The sequence below is a fragment of the Papilio xuthus genome, unplaced genomic scaffold (genome assembly GCF_000836235.2).
Source record: "Papilio xuthus unplaced genomic scaffold, Pxut_1.1 DF827680.1, whole genome shotgun sequence".
NCBI lineage: Eukaryota > Metazoa > Arthropoda > Insecta > Lepidoptera > Papilionidae > Papilio > Papilio xuthus.
The window spans coordinates 88232-103519 of NW_013530969.1; the positions used below are offsets into that span (position 1 = coordinate 88232).

Sequence of the window (15288 nt, forward strand, 5' to 3'; positions counted from 1 at the left end):
GGGCGGGGCGGCGAGCGGGGCGGCGAGCGGGGCGGCGGGCAGCGCAGCGCCCAGCGGCCGCCGGCCCCGGAGGAGCACACCGAGGAGGTGGCAGCGCGGCCGGCCGCCTGGAGGCTCGAGTGGCAGAAGATACGAGAAAAATATTCGGATCTATTCCGGGGCAACGAGTCCGTGCCACAGGAGCGGCTCAACGAGATCGTCGGCTCGCTCATGGAGAAGTTGCCCTCCTTCTTCGCCAACGTGGTGCGGGAGGGCGAGGCGCTCGCCGAGGGGTACGGCATCAGGTGCGAGCGGCTGCGCGTCGGGCGCGCAGGGCCGGAGGTGGAGGCGGAGGTGGAGGTGGAGGCGGAGGCGGATGGGAGGTGCGGGGAGGCGCTGGGGGTGTGCTCGGGCGAGCTGCGCAGGTTCCTGGTGCGGCTGTTCAAGGCGGTGAACGAGAGCAGCGCGCGCGTGCTGCAGGACTACCTGGAGATGTACAAGGTGGACGTGAACATCGACCGCGTGCTGGGGAGGCGCGGCATCCTCGACACGCTGCGGGACATCAACCGCGAGGCGGAGGCCGAGGTCTGCAAAATCTACGCAAAGAAAATACAAAGCCTCGTCATAAACGAGGGCAAGAAGCGCGGCCTGCGCGCCGCTCATTTGACTGATTTGATAAAAAATATAACGGAAAACGTGAAAATGCACACGAATCAAATCATACGAGTGCAAATGGAGCCCATCGACACGGAACTGAAGGAGAGGATTTTAAAAGACTTGGATGACAACATGAGAGTGGAGCTGGACCGGCTGGCGCGCGACCTTGAGCACACCATCTGCTCCGCCTTCGCCACCTGCAACGGGCACTACACCGTGCGGCGTGCTGGTGCTGGTGGTGGTGGTGGTGGTGGTGGTGGTGGTGCGGGGGGCGGGCGCGGCGTGTTCGTGCGCGTGCAGCTGCAGCTGGAGGAGCGGCCAGCACGCGCCCCGCGCCGCACCGCATCAGCGCTACGACACTCGGGCAACTACACAAGGCCGATACAAATTAAATATTCAACGTTTGACAGAAAGATTTACGACATGAAATTATTAAATGTAACGAGAACGACTAGATTTTATAGTCAAAATGGCAATACAAAAATTACTCAGTAAAATTAATTTTTCAATTCCAAAATTTGGAGGAAGCGAGTCTGCGGCGTGAGTGCGATATGTCCGCCTCCACACTGTAGGTAGACGAGGCTGGGGGCGGCGGCAGGAGGCGGCAGGAGGCGGCAGGAGGCGGCAGCAGGCTACGAGCTGCAGAGTACGGGGAAGTGCTGCAGGCGGCCGCTGGACCAGGCCACGGTGAGGCAGGCGCCCTCGGCGAAGTCGTGCTGGAAGGCCAGCGTCGTCGGCGTCTCCTCACCCACTCCACGCACCAGGCAGCTGGAACACGTCACAGAAACACATAGACTAACGTTATGTCTCTAACGAAACGAACGTGGGCCATTTGCCCACCTCGGATGAAGGAAGGTGGATATAATGTGCATCTATATCCAATTATTTCATAGTGGAACACTCCTCCGACTCCTCACATATTGATACACTGACTTCCAGACTTGTCACTTTCCACATGGGTAATCAAGGAAAACCGAGCAATGTACCATGGCGTGATTTTGAGCTGCGTGTGGAGTTGCGTGGTAGCGAAGATGGCGACGAGGTGCGTCTCCTCGAAAGTGATGGCGAGGTAGCGGCCGCGCGGGCACCAGCACATGTCCAGCACGGGCCCGCCCGCCGCCTCGCCGCCGCCCAGCGCCGCCTTGCTCACGTCCAGCACGGCCTGAGCGCGCGCCGCCCCGCCCGCGCCCGGCCCCGCCCCACCTGCGCTCCCCAACACCACACACATCATTATTCTACACCTTGAATAGGTGCACTTGTGCTACATATTTTGTTATTGTTAAATAGCTTGTATCAATTAGTATGGAAGTTGTGGCAATGAAAATAGTTTGATTACGGTATAAATAAAATATATAATGACCGTTGAGGAGAGGCGTGTCGGTGAGAGCGTAGATGACCGGTTCGCCCTTGGCGGCGAACAGCATTACGTTATTGGGCCCCCAGCAGGCGGCCGCCACGCGCCCTCCCCGCGCCACCCACCGCTCCGCGCGCCACGCGTCCGTGTCCCACACCCTGCCCACACACCATACAATACTAAATTACACACAGGTATAGACTATACGTTGACTGTCAAAAATAGTTCAAACTGAGTACAAATCGGAAACTTTTAGTACAAGAAAATGTAAAAAATGACCGCCACAATGGGTTAAATTAAATTAATTTGTTCATTTGAGCGAGTGAGAAGTACAATAGAAATTGTTGTTCATATTTACCTAAATACAATAGAGGAGGTAGCGGAAAAGAGTCTGGTGCCATCCAGAGACCATCGTGTAAATACTAGGCCGCCACCGGCAACGCGGCGCAGCGGCACCGCTGTGCCTAGTGCCACATCCCACAGCAGCAGCGCAGGGTCTGCAGCACTGCAGCTGGCTAGCAGTGCACCGCTCGGGCACCAACTGACATCCGTCACGGGGCTATGCCCCCAGCTGAAATGACATCTTATTGATAATGGGATTCTACTAGCTATATTTTCATACAACTTATTATAACAATATAAACATGAGACATTTTGTATGAACATGAAATATTTTCTATAAAATTAAACTGAGATTATTTCTATATAAATATTTGAGCTGTTTCTGCTGCTGTCTGCTGTTAAAAGAATTTACATAATTATTTATATCATTCACTTTTCATTACATAATATATTTTTGTAAAAGTTCACTAATTGTGACAACATAAGTGAATTGCTATTATACTAGTTTAATCATTATTAAAAGGAATATTGTTAAATATACCTTTTTAAAACAACAGCATTGCTTGAAGATGGTTTAGTGAACATTGAATTAGGGTCAACAGTCCAGACAATGACGCCTTGCTCACATCCAACCGCTATCTCTGAGGCGGAATAAGGCCGCCAGCTGAGCGAGGACACGTGCCCTTGCGCCTTGCACTTCAGCGCAGACACGAACGCCACGTCCGCGCTGTACACTCGCACATTATCATCCGCAGTAGCTACCGCTATCTTCGTTGTGTGTGGATGCCAGTCTAAACACTTGATAGGGGCTGAATTCCAATTTCGAGACCGAGAGTATTTCGATACGATCTTCGGTCCTATATCTTTTAAATGGGGTTGTATGAAATATCGAAATGCAGTAAAAAGATTGGATACTTTCAAAACATAGGATGCGGTGACTGCTAGTAAAGGGCTTTCGCGATTAATACTCGGGTCGGCGGCTAAGCTCAGGGCGTCTAAAAACCCTTGTTTATACCAAACGCTGGTGATTTTCTTCAACAGCTTGTCTTCGACATCGACGTAGAGCGAGATGTTTTCGTCCGATACCTTGTGATGCTGGATATCTCTTGTGACATTTATTTTAGGGTGGTTTTTAGTCTGAACATAAACATACAACAATCAACTTTAGGCATATATGATACAATAAACGGAATAATTTTTTTTAGATTTAAAATATGACTTTACCGCGTTTGTAAACGTCGATATATTTCCGAAACGGCTGTTAGCGCAACAATACACTTCATTCACAACACACAAAGGGGTGTCTTCGGGTGATGGTAATGCTGGGAATCCTTGAAATATTGACATTCTTGTTATTTAATAGAAAAGATTACAAAATTAACAGAAATTAAAACTGTTATTACAAAGTGCAAGTAAAATGAAGTAAAAAATGACACTGACATGACCAAAGAGCAGACAGAGATCATAGATTTATAGATTAGTTAGATTGATGTCATATCTGTATTGTGACTATTTAAGATAGGGGAGAGCCGATCGATCCCGACCATGATATAGTTGTGACCACTTAAGATAAAAAACACATTTACCGTAGTTTTTATAGAAATTAATTGAAAGTAAACTACTGAAACATATGCCCCAACTGATGGGCAAACATTTCACATCTAAATTACTAATAGAAAAGAGCGACGGCTTAACTTAAAGTAACCGGCGCGAAGCTCAATAAAAATTCTTAGTTTCTTGTAATTTTGTTAACAACAACCTTTTCTAATTATTGATACATATTTGTTTAATTATTAAAATTGTAAGTGCGTTAGTATCAATATATCTAATAGAATAGATGTTCTAGTATCTATTTATGTGGATATAACTTCGGTCATTACTTTGATATACGTGCCAAATACCTATTTGCGCAGAAACGAGAACAGACGAATGAATAAAAAGTTTTAAAACGTTTAATATTGAAGACATCTGTGAATATTTTTGATTTTTACGGAATTCAACTTAAAACGGACTATAACGAGCAAATGCGAAAATAAGAACGTATTTAATCTACCCCGCTAAATCAGAACGTTTTACTGAGATAAAATAAAACCATTTAATCCAATTGTATTTTTTAATAATTTTGTTTGTGCAACAGTACAACTAATTCAATCCGACTATGAGCTCACTACGGCTTTTTTTTATTTACTGCTATTTCTAGTACAAATACAAAAAAAGATAAAAGACAGCCTGAAGACCAAAGGTAGATTGCTCCTGCTATTTGCGATACTGTTATGGCACATCCAGATTCGCATGTGTAACTATTGGCCAAAATGTTAGAGTTCGCGCTCTGTGCCTTAGCTTCGATTAACAAACCGATTGCCTCCAGATACAAACGATCACAAATTCCAGCTTCAAAAAGTCTTTGAACAATTTTCTCAAATTTAACAGAAAATGGACTGTTTTTTCTAACTATCATTTCATGATACATTGTTATAATATTTTCTGCCGGTCTTAGCACTCGCGCCTCGTGGTCTACGGCGGTGGCCGCTTGCAGCGAGTAGAAGTAACCCTCGGGAATGACAGTGAGACCGTTATGGGCCACCGTCTTTTCTTCGCAGTCTTTAAAGTGTGCACAGTTTTCTGATTTCTTAGCAAAAGCAACATACTTCTCGTCTTCCACAAAAAATTTTGTTTCTATTCTTAAAAAAGTCGTTCTACCGGATTCCATAATGTCATCATTAGTTTTGAGCATCGCGGGAGGTTCGCGAATGGTAAAAAATGAATACAGTTGGACACTAATATAAGCCGATAGATGGAGACAGAGTAATAAATAGGAAATGCTTAAAACTCTTTGTTTCAAAGTAGTAGCATCTTGTAATGACGATGTGCCCATCAACGCACCCCAGCCATTCAGAAAGGTGTTTCGACAGGATACAGTGATATGATCAACATTGCAGAATATTATCCAAATGAAACAGTAGCACAAGTAAAATACAATAAAAATGTATAAACCGTTTATTTTAGTGACGAGGTTCTGCCAGGACACGGGTTCTCTGTGGACGGAGTAGACCCAGACCACCGCTTGTCGGTTGTAAATCCCTGAGTAAGAAACCAGGTCCCCGTATATTCTGTAAAGACCCCCGGCGCAAGCATCAAAGGTGCCGTTCAGAAGAAAGGGAATATATTCAAGATTTAGGAAAGGATTTTCTTCTTCGCGTCGAATGTAGTACAAGTGAAGGGAGGCGTTGAAGTAATCAGAAATGATTTTGATAATTTCTAAATCAGAGCCCCGGATCTGGGAGTGGTTAATAGGCTGTAGATTTTGTAGAGTTTCTTTGTCGTCTATTAATGAGTAAGGGTACATTGTTGCCATGCCCACATTAAACGGACACTTTTGTAAATTCCTAAGTTTTTTAGGGGGAAAAATAGTTTTTTCTGTCAACATACCGTTAACACAAGTGTTTATGAGCGTTGCTTTTACTTCATCATCGTAATTGCACGTGTTTCTATCAACTTTTGGAATAGTTGTCAGAAATGTGTATGTTGTGTTATACAAATCTTTTACAATGAAGGTAGCGTCGTGATGTTGAAGCTCATACGCAATCTTATTTAAGTGTTCAAAGGATTCTTCTTCAAGTGTTTCGTTGACAACTACTAAATATTTCATTTCTTGATGAATGGTTTCATTCACAAAAGTTGATATTTTGTGAATGTCAGTAAAAACAAGGATCAATAAATTTTTATACTTGATTATATCATTTGTGTTTTCAGATTCTGTTAAAACAAATTGTAGTACATTTTCTTCAGCAAATATTTTTGCAGTTTCTTCAACATGAGTATCTTCGTAACGATATTCAATATTATTTATGATAGCAATTGTTCGAAACGTATCTCTGTTCGCTATCTCGGCGATGCATCTCGCTAAGGAGGCCGCCGGGTGCATCAGTTTGTCTGCTGCCAATAGCGTGTCCAATGTACTAGATTCTTGTATAACAAGTAAAAACATGAAAGCGTCGAAAATATTTTTTAAAAACATCATTGTCCTCAAAGAATTACCAATAGGTAATGATTTTATTTTTGGTTTTGTTTTAAACGCATGTGCTATAAAGAGCTTTGTTGTAAGAGTTGTTAGAAACGACACTATAGATAAGTTTTATTATTTAGCACTTACATTATATTTCACTGTCTCTGAGAGACGAGATACCATTCCACTTCAGTGAAAAAAATTATCAAACTTTAGGAGGAGTTTAGTCATATAACTGTTATTAAATAATATATAAGCAATAAGTCGAAGTTGTGAAAAAACTAGTTTAGGCATTCTTCACCGAATCCTAACTCTATTTTAAATGAAAAAGTGTTTACTGGATGTTATTTAAGTAAAAGCTTTGCTATGAAAACGTATTCAATAACAAGTAACATAGGAAAGCTTTTATGGTTTTACATTATCGTTATTTGCGTTTGATGTCCCTTTAAATACTTTACTTTTTTGATAGTAGCAAGAATAGGCGATTGTCTTGATTGTGTTTATTTAAAGAAAGATTCAAAGGCACAGGATACTTTTGATTACAAATATTCGTGCTAGGCTCTCACAATCACATATTCTTGTTTCATCATAATTATCGCCAGTCGATACTTACATCATCATCAGCTCACTATACGTCCCCATTGAGAGGCTGGGAGCCTACCTTAAATTAAGGGTGATTAGGCCATAGTCAACCACGCTGGCCCAGTGCGGGTTGGTTGACTTCAAACATATGTATCTATGAATTTGTTCTCAGAACGATACTTACGCTTTAACTTAATTATAAAAGATGTTATAAGACTTGACATGTGTACACTTGCATGGCTTCATATTGTTGTACAATTTCACGGGAATGAAAAACAGTTTTCACAAAGAAAGATAAATTGAAATTAAAAAGACAATTAACGAGAACGGTTACACTCCTGAGATTGGATTATAGACATAATCAAACTGCAGTATTCTGCTAAAATTATTGTATGCGACAGGTTTAATTTAACTTCTTAAATCATTGGCTATGTATCTTGGTAATTATTGTTATTTTTCCGTTACGTCAATGGATACCTGCTACCGATATAGGCAAGTAAATCCTAGTGGCTCAGACGAGGCTTACAACTTACTTTTGTTGGTAGGTGCAGAGCATGCGCCGAGGGCGCTGTGGGCGCTGTGGGCGCTTTGGGCTTTGATGGTGCTGGCGCCGGGTGCGGAAGGCGCGGCCTTAGATTCCTTGTTCGACGTATCCTCAGAAGACGTCATCCACAAGCAGATGGCCATGAACAGAGGCTTTAGTGACAGCGACGGAGTCGTCGAGGTGATTTGTTCTTGAAAACCGCAGCAATACTCTGGTCTACATTGTATTCTACATCGACGCATATTATTTGTGTGTAAATTCATTTCATTTTGACGTCGCACGCTATCTGATGATCGTCACTATATCTGCAATACTGAGGAAGTTACTCTAATAGGGACGTTTCTATAATATTTGTTTGACCACGTCTTAGGTGCTGAGAGAAGAATACAGATATCCTTTGGATGGTACGAGGCGAGGTCTATCGCGGCCGGCCGTGGAGGTGGGCCCCGGCGCGTTCAAGTCGGAGCCGGTACCGCTATCTCCGCACACGCTCAAGAAACAACTCGAACATCTCATCCAACTTCAACAGAAACGAAACAATCAAAATAAAATTTTGGATCCTTAAACATCTCAAATTCATCAATAACTTTCTAAAACCTGCAGTTCGTCTGGTGTTCCGAATTTTTACGTGCGTCGATGATCACCTCGGTGTTGGCGCCGCTCCTTTGTCCCCTTCTCCTAGAAAAAAGACTATCGCGCATTATTATTATCGTATGATTGTACGAGTTAATATCTTCCATTATCAGTGAACAACAAAACAAGGTAGAAATAGAAAAACGGCGAGAGTTGCATTATGTTAATTATGTTAGGTCAATCTCTCCATTTTGACTCCATTGACTTTAGGGAATCAAATACCGGCAAAGCCGGTACCTGGCATAACAAGTCGAATGTAAGCTGTAGGAATACTTTGATTTCGTTTCTCGGTGGTTAGTGTTGTTTTGTTGAAAGTGAGTCTTCTTCTTTATTTGTATAGTCGTACAGAAAAATTCTTCCTGTGTACAATGCAATATCGTCCTTAAGCGCGACAAGGGCTTCTCAGTAAAATCCCAACAACGAGCAATTCACGTTACATATACTTGTTGTTTACACATGCAACTTGAAGAGATACTAGTGTGCAGCTAACAAGTGTCGGTCACACGCAGAGCCGTGCACCTGCTGCAGCTATCGACCATAGAATAATAAGAAAGTAGAAAACCCTTTAGATATCAATGTCATGTTACGTGATGGCAACTAATTTTTTTGCCAACTCTGTGCATGCTTTTCTTTTCGTCGTCGTATACTTACGTCGTCTGTCACATACGCCTTTACCGACATCTTATAGAAAACATGAACGGTAGCGTTTCTCGGTGATAATATTTTGGGATATAAGAATCTTGCAAAAATAATTGAAATTATTATTTACTTGGTGCATTTAATCTTTATTACCCCATGCAGTGCACATATTTAGCGACAAAGTTTCGTGCATATTTTTCAGCAAGTGTGTGAAGCGAGCACACGTGTTGGCCACATTGTTCGAGTCCTCACAAATAATTTGCTCGCTATATAACGGCAGGTCAGGCGCGGCGGCTCGTAGTGCTGCGCTGCGCTGGCGGCGGCTAAATTAAGCCCGACCGTCCGCCGCGCCCGCCCCGCGCTCCTGCTCCTACAGAACTCCCACATATTATATTATATCAACGAATTTTCCGACCGCATCTCAAACGAATTGGCAGTTTTCGAATTTCCCGCTCATACCTAGCGGCTAGCATGGTAAGATTTTGATGGAATACCTATGATGTTAACGAAGATATAAATAAACTAACATGCGCCGGAGGAGTTTTAATTTGTGTAACTCTATACCTAACTAACTGTGGATTGTTTGTTTGCAGTTTGTGAAGTGATCTCACTGATTTGTTTTGTGAACAAGACAAAATGAAGTTCACTGTAGACGTGTTGGGAGTCTTCCTCAAAGTAGTGATAAAGGTAAGCTTTGTTATTAATACGTGAGCCTGGGAGTGGGAGTGGGCATGTCCCGCTGCCCCGCAGTCCGGCTGCGGCGCGCCGCTCCCGAAGGTCTGGGTCGCGGCGGCGTCGCGCTCGGCCAAAGATTGCTTGAATCGCGTTACGTAAATGATTTTGCTTGCGGCCAGCTGTTGCTGTATTAATAACAAAGTAGACTTTGATGTAAATCCTTAACTAAACTAACTCTGCTGTCATCTGGACGCACAAGAGACTTTTATTTTTCTCTAAACATTTTTGTATTGTCCTTTTCTATTATAAGTAACAATACAAAGACATAATTTTGTTCCTTCTAACAAGTGTCAAGCTAATGTTTGTTTGTAATGTCATAAATAATAATACTTACTTAGTCCGGTGGCGCAGCGACACAAAGTGGGTATGGCTTCCGACACAAGACATCGCCAAAGTCGCCTCGCCTCGCCTCGCCTCGCCTCGCCTGCCCCTTAATAACGATAATAAAGTAACATTTAAAATAATATAATTACCTACTGTTATATAATTCATTATATTTAATTGTTAGTCGCGAAATTAATGTTCTAGCTAAGACTGATGTGAGAAATTTTTGAAAATCAAACATTTTAATTGTCAAAACAATTTTGAGACAAAAAATTTACTTCCAAAGCAGTCGGGCGGATTACACGTTTCAGTGTTTAAGACGTAACGAAAAAGGTCAGTGCTTTAAAATAATTAAGGAGAGAATGTACAAGCGTACGATGCAGTTACACTCACAACAGATGTGCGTGTGATGTGAGGAGTGAGGAGGACGCACAGCACATCGTGGGAGAGGCAACCTTCGCGTTCTGCATGGCATGTGGCCACGGTATGATGGCACGTAGCAGTTGCAGTGCATGATACCTACGTGATAATCTGTGTCGGGAAAGAAATCTATCATAAGGGCATCCCTTAGAGTACAAGCAGTACGTAGGCAGTTGAGTGCAGTTGTGGTGCGCAGATCAATCGGGCGACGTTCGCGCCGCTGTTGGTGTCGGCGCTGTTCATAGTGCTGACATCTCTGCTGGCGCATGCGGCACGGTCTGCTGCGCGCCGCCTTGTCAAAGATGCCTTCCTGCGGCTGCTGCTTGAGGAGGCCATCGCTGCCGCAGAGCTCTGCGGTTGTTGCTTCGAACTCATCATTGGTAAGCGACTGTTCCGATCATTTGTTGATTTCAACCAATACAAGTTTCAAGGAAAACGTAAAAACGTAGTCAGGATCCAACGGTACTAGCTGAATAACAATACAGCTGATATATTATAAAATGTACTCATCTACATGTTGATGGCTTCCGGGACACGCGTCGATCCAACAAGCAGTTGACGCTATCATAAGAAGCCGAGATTGTAGTCTGATCAGATCTGACTCATTCACTGCTCATTGAATGTTTGTGAACCAGATCAGTGACATTCATAAAATTTTGTTAAACAAAATTATTTTACCAGGAATAAACATTTTTGGAATTAATTCCAGCAAGTCTAAGAGCTCGTTTTAAAGCATGGAGACCCAGGGCCGCGATATTGCGTTTATTTGTACGCGAGATGTATCGTCACCCAAGAGATTTTTCCGTAGTTAATTTTATAGTGTTAGGTGAATGCAGTGTATATTGTGTGCAGTGGCGGACAACTTCGGTGTGGCGACGTACGCGGTGTTTCTGTTCGTGCTGACGTGCTGGTGGGCACTGAGCTGGGGCGAGGCCACCGCCTGCCCCTACACGCATCTAGAGGACGTCATCGAAGGTACACAAACTCAGAGTACTAGCAGGAGAGCCTTCAAACTCGACGTTCTTGATAAAGGATTTTGTTAAACTCTTTAGCTACTTCAATTTATATTTGTGTGTTGCAGGCAAATGCGACATTCGCGCGGCATTGCTGAAGACGTGGGCGGAACTGGGGGGCGGGTTGCTGGTGTTCAAGTACGTGCAGATGTACTGGGCGCTGGAGATCTCCGACACGCACAAGGATCGCGCCTACCAGGAGTGCACCGCTGACTTGCAGGTCACTGATAAATTAGAAATTACATGAGCTCTGCTTAAAAACAGTAATGACATGACATTGATGAAAAAAATATATTATAAATTGAATACTAGAATGGTGTGAATAAAATCTGAATAGTTTTGTCTAAAGTATCGATGAGTAGTTGTGGATATCTATATTATACCTATATATCACAAAAACTATTATATTAAATAAACAAGCTGCACCAGAATATCAAGATCGGTATTTTGAAATAATCCGATTTTCAAAAATTGGTGCCAAATTATTGTTGTCCTTTCCAGACAAGGCTGCATTTTTATAGGTGCGAGTTCAGAGTCCGTCAGGGCACACTTTATTAAGATATAACACTCATAACATCTAAGTATGTTCTAAAATATATAATTTTGAGGCTGTGGTGGCGTACTGCAGGTGCCGGCGCTGTACGGTGCAGTGGTAGAGGGCGCGGCGACGTGCCTGTGCCGGCTTGCCTCGCGTGCGCTGGCAGACCTCAGCCCTCGCTTCGCCACCGCCATAGACGCCTTCATCGGCACATCACTCGTCGTCGCTGGTAACACAACTATCATTTTTCTAAAACTCCGAACGATTACCTATATAGGGTGTCCCAAAAGGTTACGTACATAGAAAGAAGATAATAGGGGTGGTCACAAGGGTCACCAGAAAAATTAAATAAAAATTGCCCCAGGTGTAAAATTTTTAAGTTTTAAAAAAATGCCATTTATTTTTTTTAATACCCAGAGGGGAATTTTTATTTAATTTTTCTGGTGACCCTTGTGACCACCCCTATCATCCCCCTTCCTATGTACGTAACCTTTTGGGACACCCTGTACACGCTACTTACTTTTTCTTTTAAGTCTTTATTTTATATAACACTACACTTGTAATTTGTAGAAATTAACTATGTTATACAAATGCATATAAAATACTGAATTCAAATTTCAACGCGGCTTCTCCTGCTCTCCTGCTACCTGACATGTCTCCATCTCACTCACGTCGTTCATCTTTTCCCCAGATTCACCAGATCTTCTTAATATTGCTTTATTGCTCACCGATCACTTGAAACAATTTGTTTTTGCATATTATATCACAAACAAAGGGTACTAACTCTAGTAACTAGTAAATCAAATACATGACATTACAACACTATATGTCACTAGCGTGCTCCGCGTGTTGCGCTCGATATTTTGTAGACCAAGAAACAACATTGTGATCATGTACCACATCATGAGTTTGAGTTGTGTGGTGTTGGATTCGAGTGGTGAGCGCCCGGGCGTGTTGCAGGCGTGGTGGCTCGGGACGCGGTGCTCGTGTACCGCTACGAAGACACCGCGCCCGACGCCGACCTCACCATCTCCCTCCTTTGCAAAGTTCATTTAGGAAAAGGTACATCGATGTGGTGTTCACCGAATGTAACGCTAATCATATCTGTCACACGTGCAACGACATCGCATGCTCTTGTATTTTCTACCACGTCCATATCATTGCGTAGTAATCATCAGTCAATAACCAATGTCTTCGGTAGCGCTTTTAATTGTGTCCACATTGATAAGACGCGATAGTCGTATTGAACGAGCAGATGCTAAAGGGTACTGATAATCTAATCGAGGCATCTTGCCATTAGGTCTCTGATAAAATGTAAACATGGGATTTGTTGTTTGTTGTCGACAGCGTTTGACTACTCGGGGGGTTATTTCAATCCTGTGTTGGCAACGTCGCTGAAGGCGGGATGCGCGGGGCACTCGCTGGCGGAGCACGCGGCGGTGTACTGGGCGGGCGCGGGCGCGGGCGCGGTGCTGGCGCTCTACCTGTACCGAGTACCGGGTGTGCAGCGACTGCTGCGCGGCGCCGGCACAGCCACAGCTAACGGAGACTCCTTCTGGCCGGACAAAGAGGACTAACACGCGCGCAAACTATCCTTAATCAAAGCTAGTCAAATTGTTACGGTTGCAAGGTTTATTGTATTTATAACTATTTATTTTATAAACAACAAGTTCGGAAACCGTTATTTTTGATTTAGGAATTTGCAACGTTCATATTTTAGAACGACGTAAGAATTTCTACCCCATACTGTTTGTACGATTATTTTGTAATAAACTCTAAAAAATTAAGCTAACAAGGAGATTGTTAAAGATAAGAGAAAGTTTTACTCTCAATGGTATGAGTAAGCGATGTTAACATGTCGTGGTATCAATGTACAGATGTCAAATGATAATATAAATGAGGTGCTGTATAGTATACCTATTAGTTGCTAGTTTTATTTTGCTAATACGAGTGTGGAGTGACTGTGAGAGCGCGGAGAATGTGTGGAGTTTGTGTTGGCGGCGCGGCGGCCATCTGATCTATTACTTTGTTGCCGGCGTTTAATTAGTATTTAGCATAAAACCTTATGACCTACATATTTGTTACATTACATGATAATATTTCCTGCTGTTCAAAAATTTTAAGTTTGTGATCTGTAAGTTACAAATCTAGTATTTCAAAATATTATTATTGATAAAAATGTACAAGCTCAGAATATAGGTGTCTGTTAGTTTTCGTACAAATAGAAAAATCAAAATTTAAATAGAGGTAGGAAGCGGGGTGGTGGGGCAGCGAGGGAGCGGGGTGGTGGGGCAGCGCGCAGCGGAGCAGAGTTTTGTTGAGGGACGCCTAAGAATTTGGTTAATTAAAAAGTCTTGTCAAGTTTATGTGGACCTGTTACTGTAGAATTGAGGAACTAATGAAAAAAGACGACGTGTAACACTGTGACACTTCCATTTAAAAAGTTTTTATTACAGTTGATTATACGTAGGTAAGATAAGCAATAAACTTGGCATTTTCATGAAAGGCGTGTAGCTATGTCTGATTTAATTATGTTTGTAAGATAAGATAAATCATAGCAGCAGTGCGGTGATGCGTGAATTTCAGCTCTCAGGTGTAAGCTGTTTCGCTCCGAGTTACATACACAATGCGCACCTCTCCTGTCTGGATATTTGCAATGTTGTGTGAGTACTAGATAAAATGTATATTGAGTTGTCATAGATAAATTATGAAATCACAGTGACAAATGTTCCTTTGCGAGCTCGCGTTAAAGTAAGTGATCACGTCGGCTTCTAATTTTTCCAGTGCAATTGCAAACGGAAGGAATAAAGGGCGCAGTTCCCATAGAGGTCGTTGCCCAGAAAGTGGTGCCGCTGAAGTGGGCGCGGGCGCCAGCGATAATACCCATGATCCCTGACAAGGAGCCCATCATACCGCCCAGCAGGCGCGCTGGAAACGCGGACACGGCGGTGGTGCTTGAAAGAGGTGTGGGAACCAAACAACATTACTCAGACTGGACGGGACACCGACAAGAATTGCGATCACGAAGGTTTCCCGTGGAAGCTGTCCGCGTGTTACCGTGAGACTGGGCGCTTTCTCTCATAAAAATCCTGCCCTTGTACACTGTGCGAGAAGATAACGTTCTGTTGTATTTTGTTATTTTAAAATTAAAGCAATGAAAAGCTAACTCTAGGTTTCCCTCATTCTGGTGCCCAGATTTAAAAATTAGCCTTGGCATGGGCAGACATTGAAGCGTCCCCATTCCAACAAAAACCATTGCAGCAGAGAGGAGGGGAGGGTGCGGGGGCGCGGGGGAGCGCAGGCAATCGGCTCGGTTAATTGAAAATTTGATACAACCACGGTGTTTTTAATTTAGCCGAAGTAATCAAAACTTGTGAGTGCAGAGTACGAGTATAGTGAGCAGGCGGCAGACAGATTGGTCGCGGCTTTATCTAATATCAAACATGACACGTCATTGCAAATACTTTTAGCAAAGTAAAGTATTACATACTCGTACATACATACAAGTCCAAATTTAAATGT

The 15288-nt window shown here is 43.2% G+C and overlaps 4 protein-coding genes across 5 annotated transcripts; 3 read left to right on the plus strand and 1 right to left on the minus strand.

Annotated features, from left to right (window-relative positions):
• Window positions 1–1247: 1247 nt before the first annotated feature.
• Window positions 1248–3777, minus strand: LOC106117168 (aladin). Its single transcript, XM_013311303.1, has 6 exons — window positions 3557–3777; window positions 2874–3469; window positions 2349–2561; window positions 1997–2148; window positions 1623–1839; window positions 1248–1404 (listed from the first exon to the last, which is right to left on the minus strand). Exons 1-6 carry the CDS (start codon window positions 3677–3679, stop codon window positions 1269–1271), a joined length of 1437 nt encoding a protein of 478 aa, XP_013166757.1. The 5' UTR covers window positions 3680–3777; the 3' UTR covers window positions 1248–1268.
• A 3501-nt stretch (window positions 3778–7278) lies between these two features.
• Window positions 7279–8242, plus strand: LOC106117171 (uncharacterized). Its single transcript, XM_013311308.1, has 3 exons — window positions 7279–7360; window positions 7466–7644; window positions 7835–8242. The coding sequence occupies exons 1-3, from the start codon at window positions 7351–7353 to the stop codon at window positions 8027–8029; spliced, it is 384 nt and encodes a 127-aa protein (XP_013166762.1). The 5' UTR covers window positions 7279–7350; the 3' UTR covers window positions 8030–8242.
• Window positions 8243–9077: 835 nt separating this feature from the next.
• On the plus strand, window positions 9078–13689 carry AQP (aquaporin). 2 transcript variants are annotated; one of them, XM_013311304.1, is made up of 8 exons: window positions 9078–9210; window positions 9330–9423; window positions 10412–10595; window positions 11068–11190; window positions 11297–11448; window positions 11857–11995; window positions 12727–12828; window positions 13114–13689. In XM_013311304.1, exons 2-8 carry the CDS (start codon window positions 9373–9375, stop codon window positions 13341–13343), a joined length of 981 nt encoding a protein of 326 aa, XP_013166758.1. In that variant the 5' UTR covers window positions 9078–9210; window positions 9330–9372; the 3' UTR covers window positions 13344–13689. The 2 variants fall into 2 exon arrangements, with proteins under 2 accessions (XP_013166758.1, XP_013166759.1); XM_013311305.1 differs by lacking the exon at window positions 12727–12828 and having other exon boundaries at window positions 9080–9210.
• Window positions 13690–14329: 640 nt separating this feature from the next.
• On the plus strand, window positions 14330–14941 carry LOC106117172 (uncharacterized). The gene is made up of 2 exons (XM_013311309.1): window positions 14330–14429; window positions 14551–14941. Exons 1-2 carry the CDS (start codon window positions 14393–14395, stop codon window positions 14826–14828), a joined length of 315 nt encoding a protein of 104 aa, XP_013166763.1. The 5' UTR covers window positions 14330–14392; the 3' UTR covers window positions 14829–14941.
• The last annotated feature ends 347 nt before the right edge of the window (window positions 14942–15288 follow it).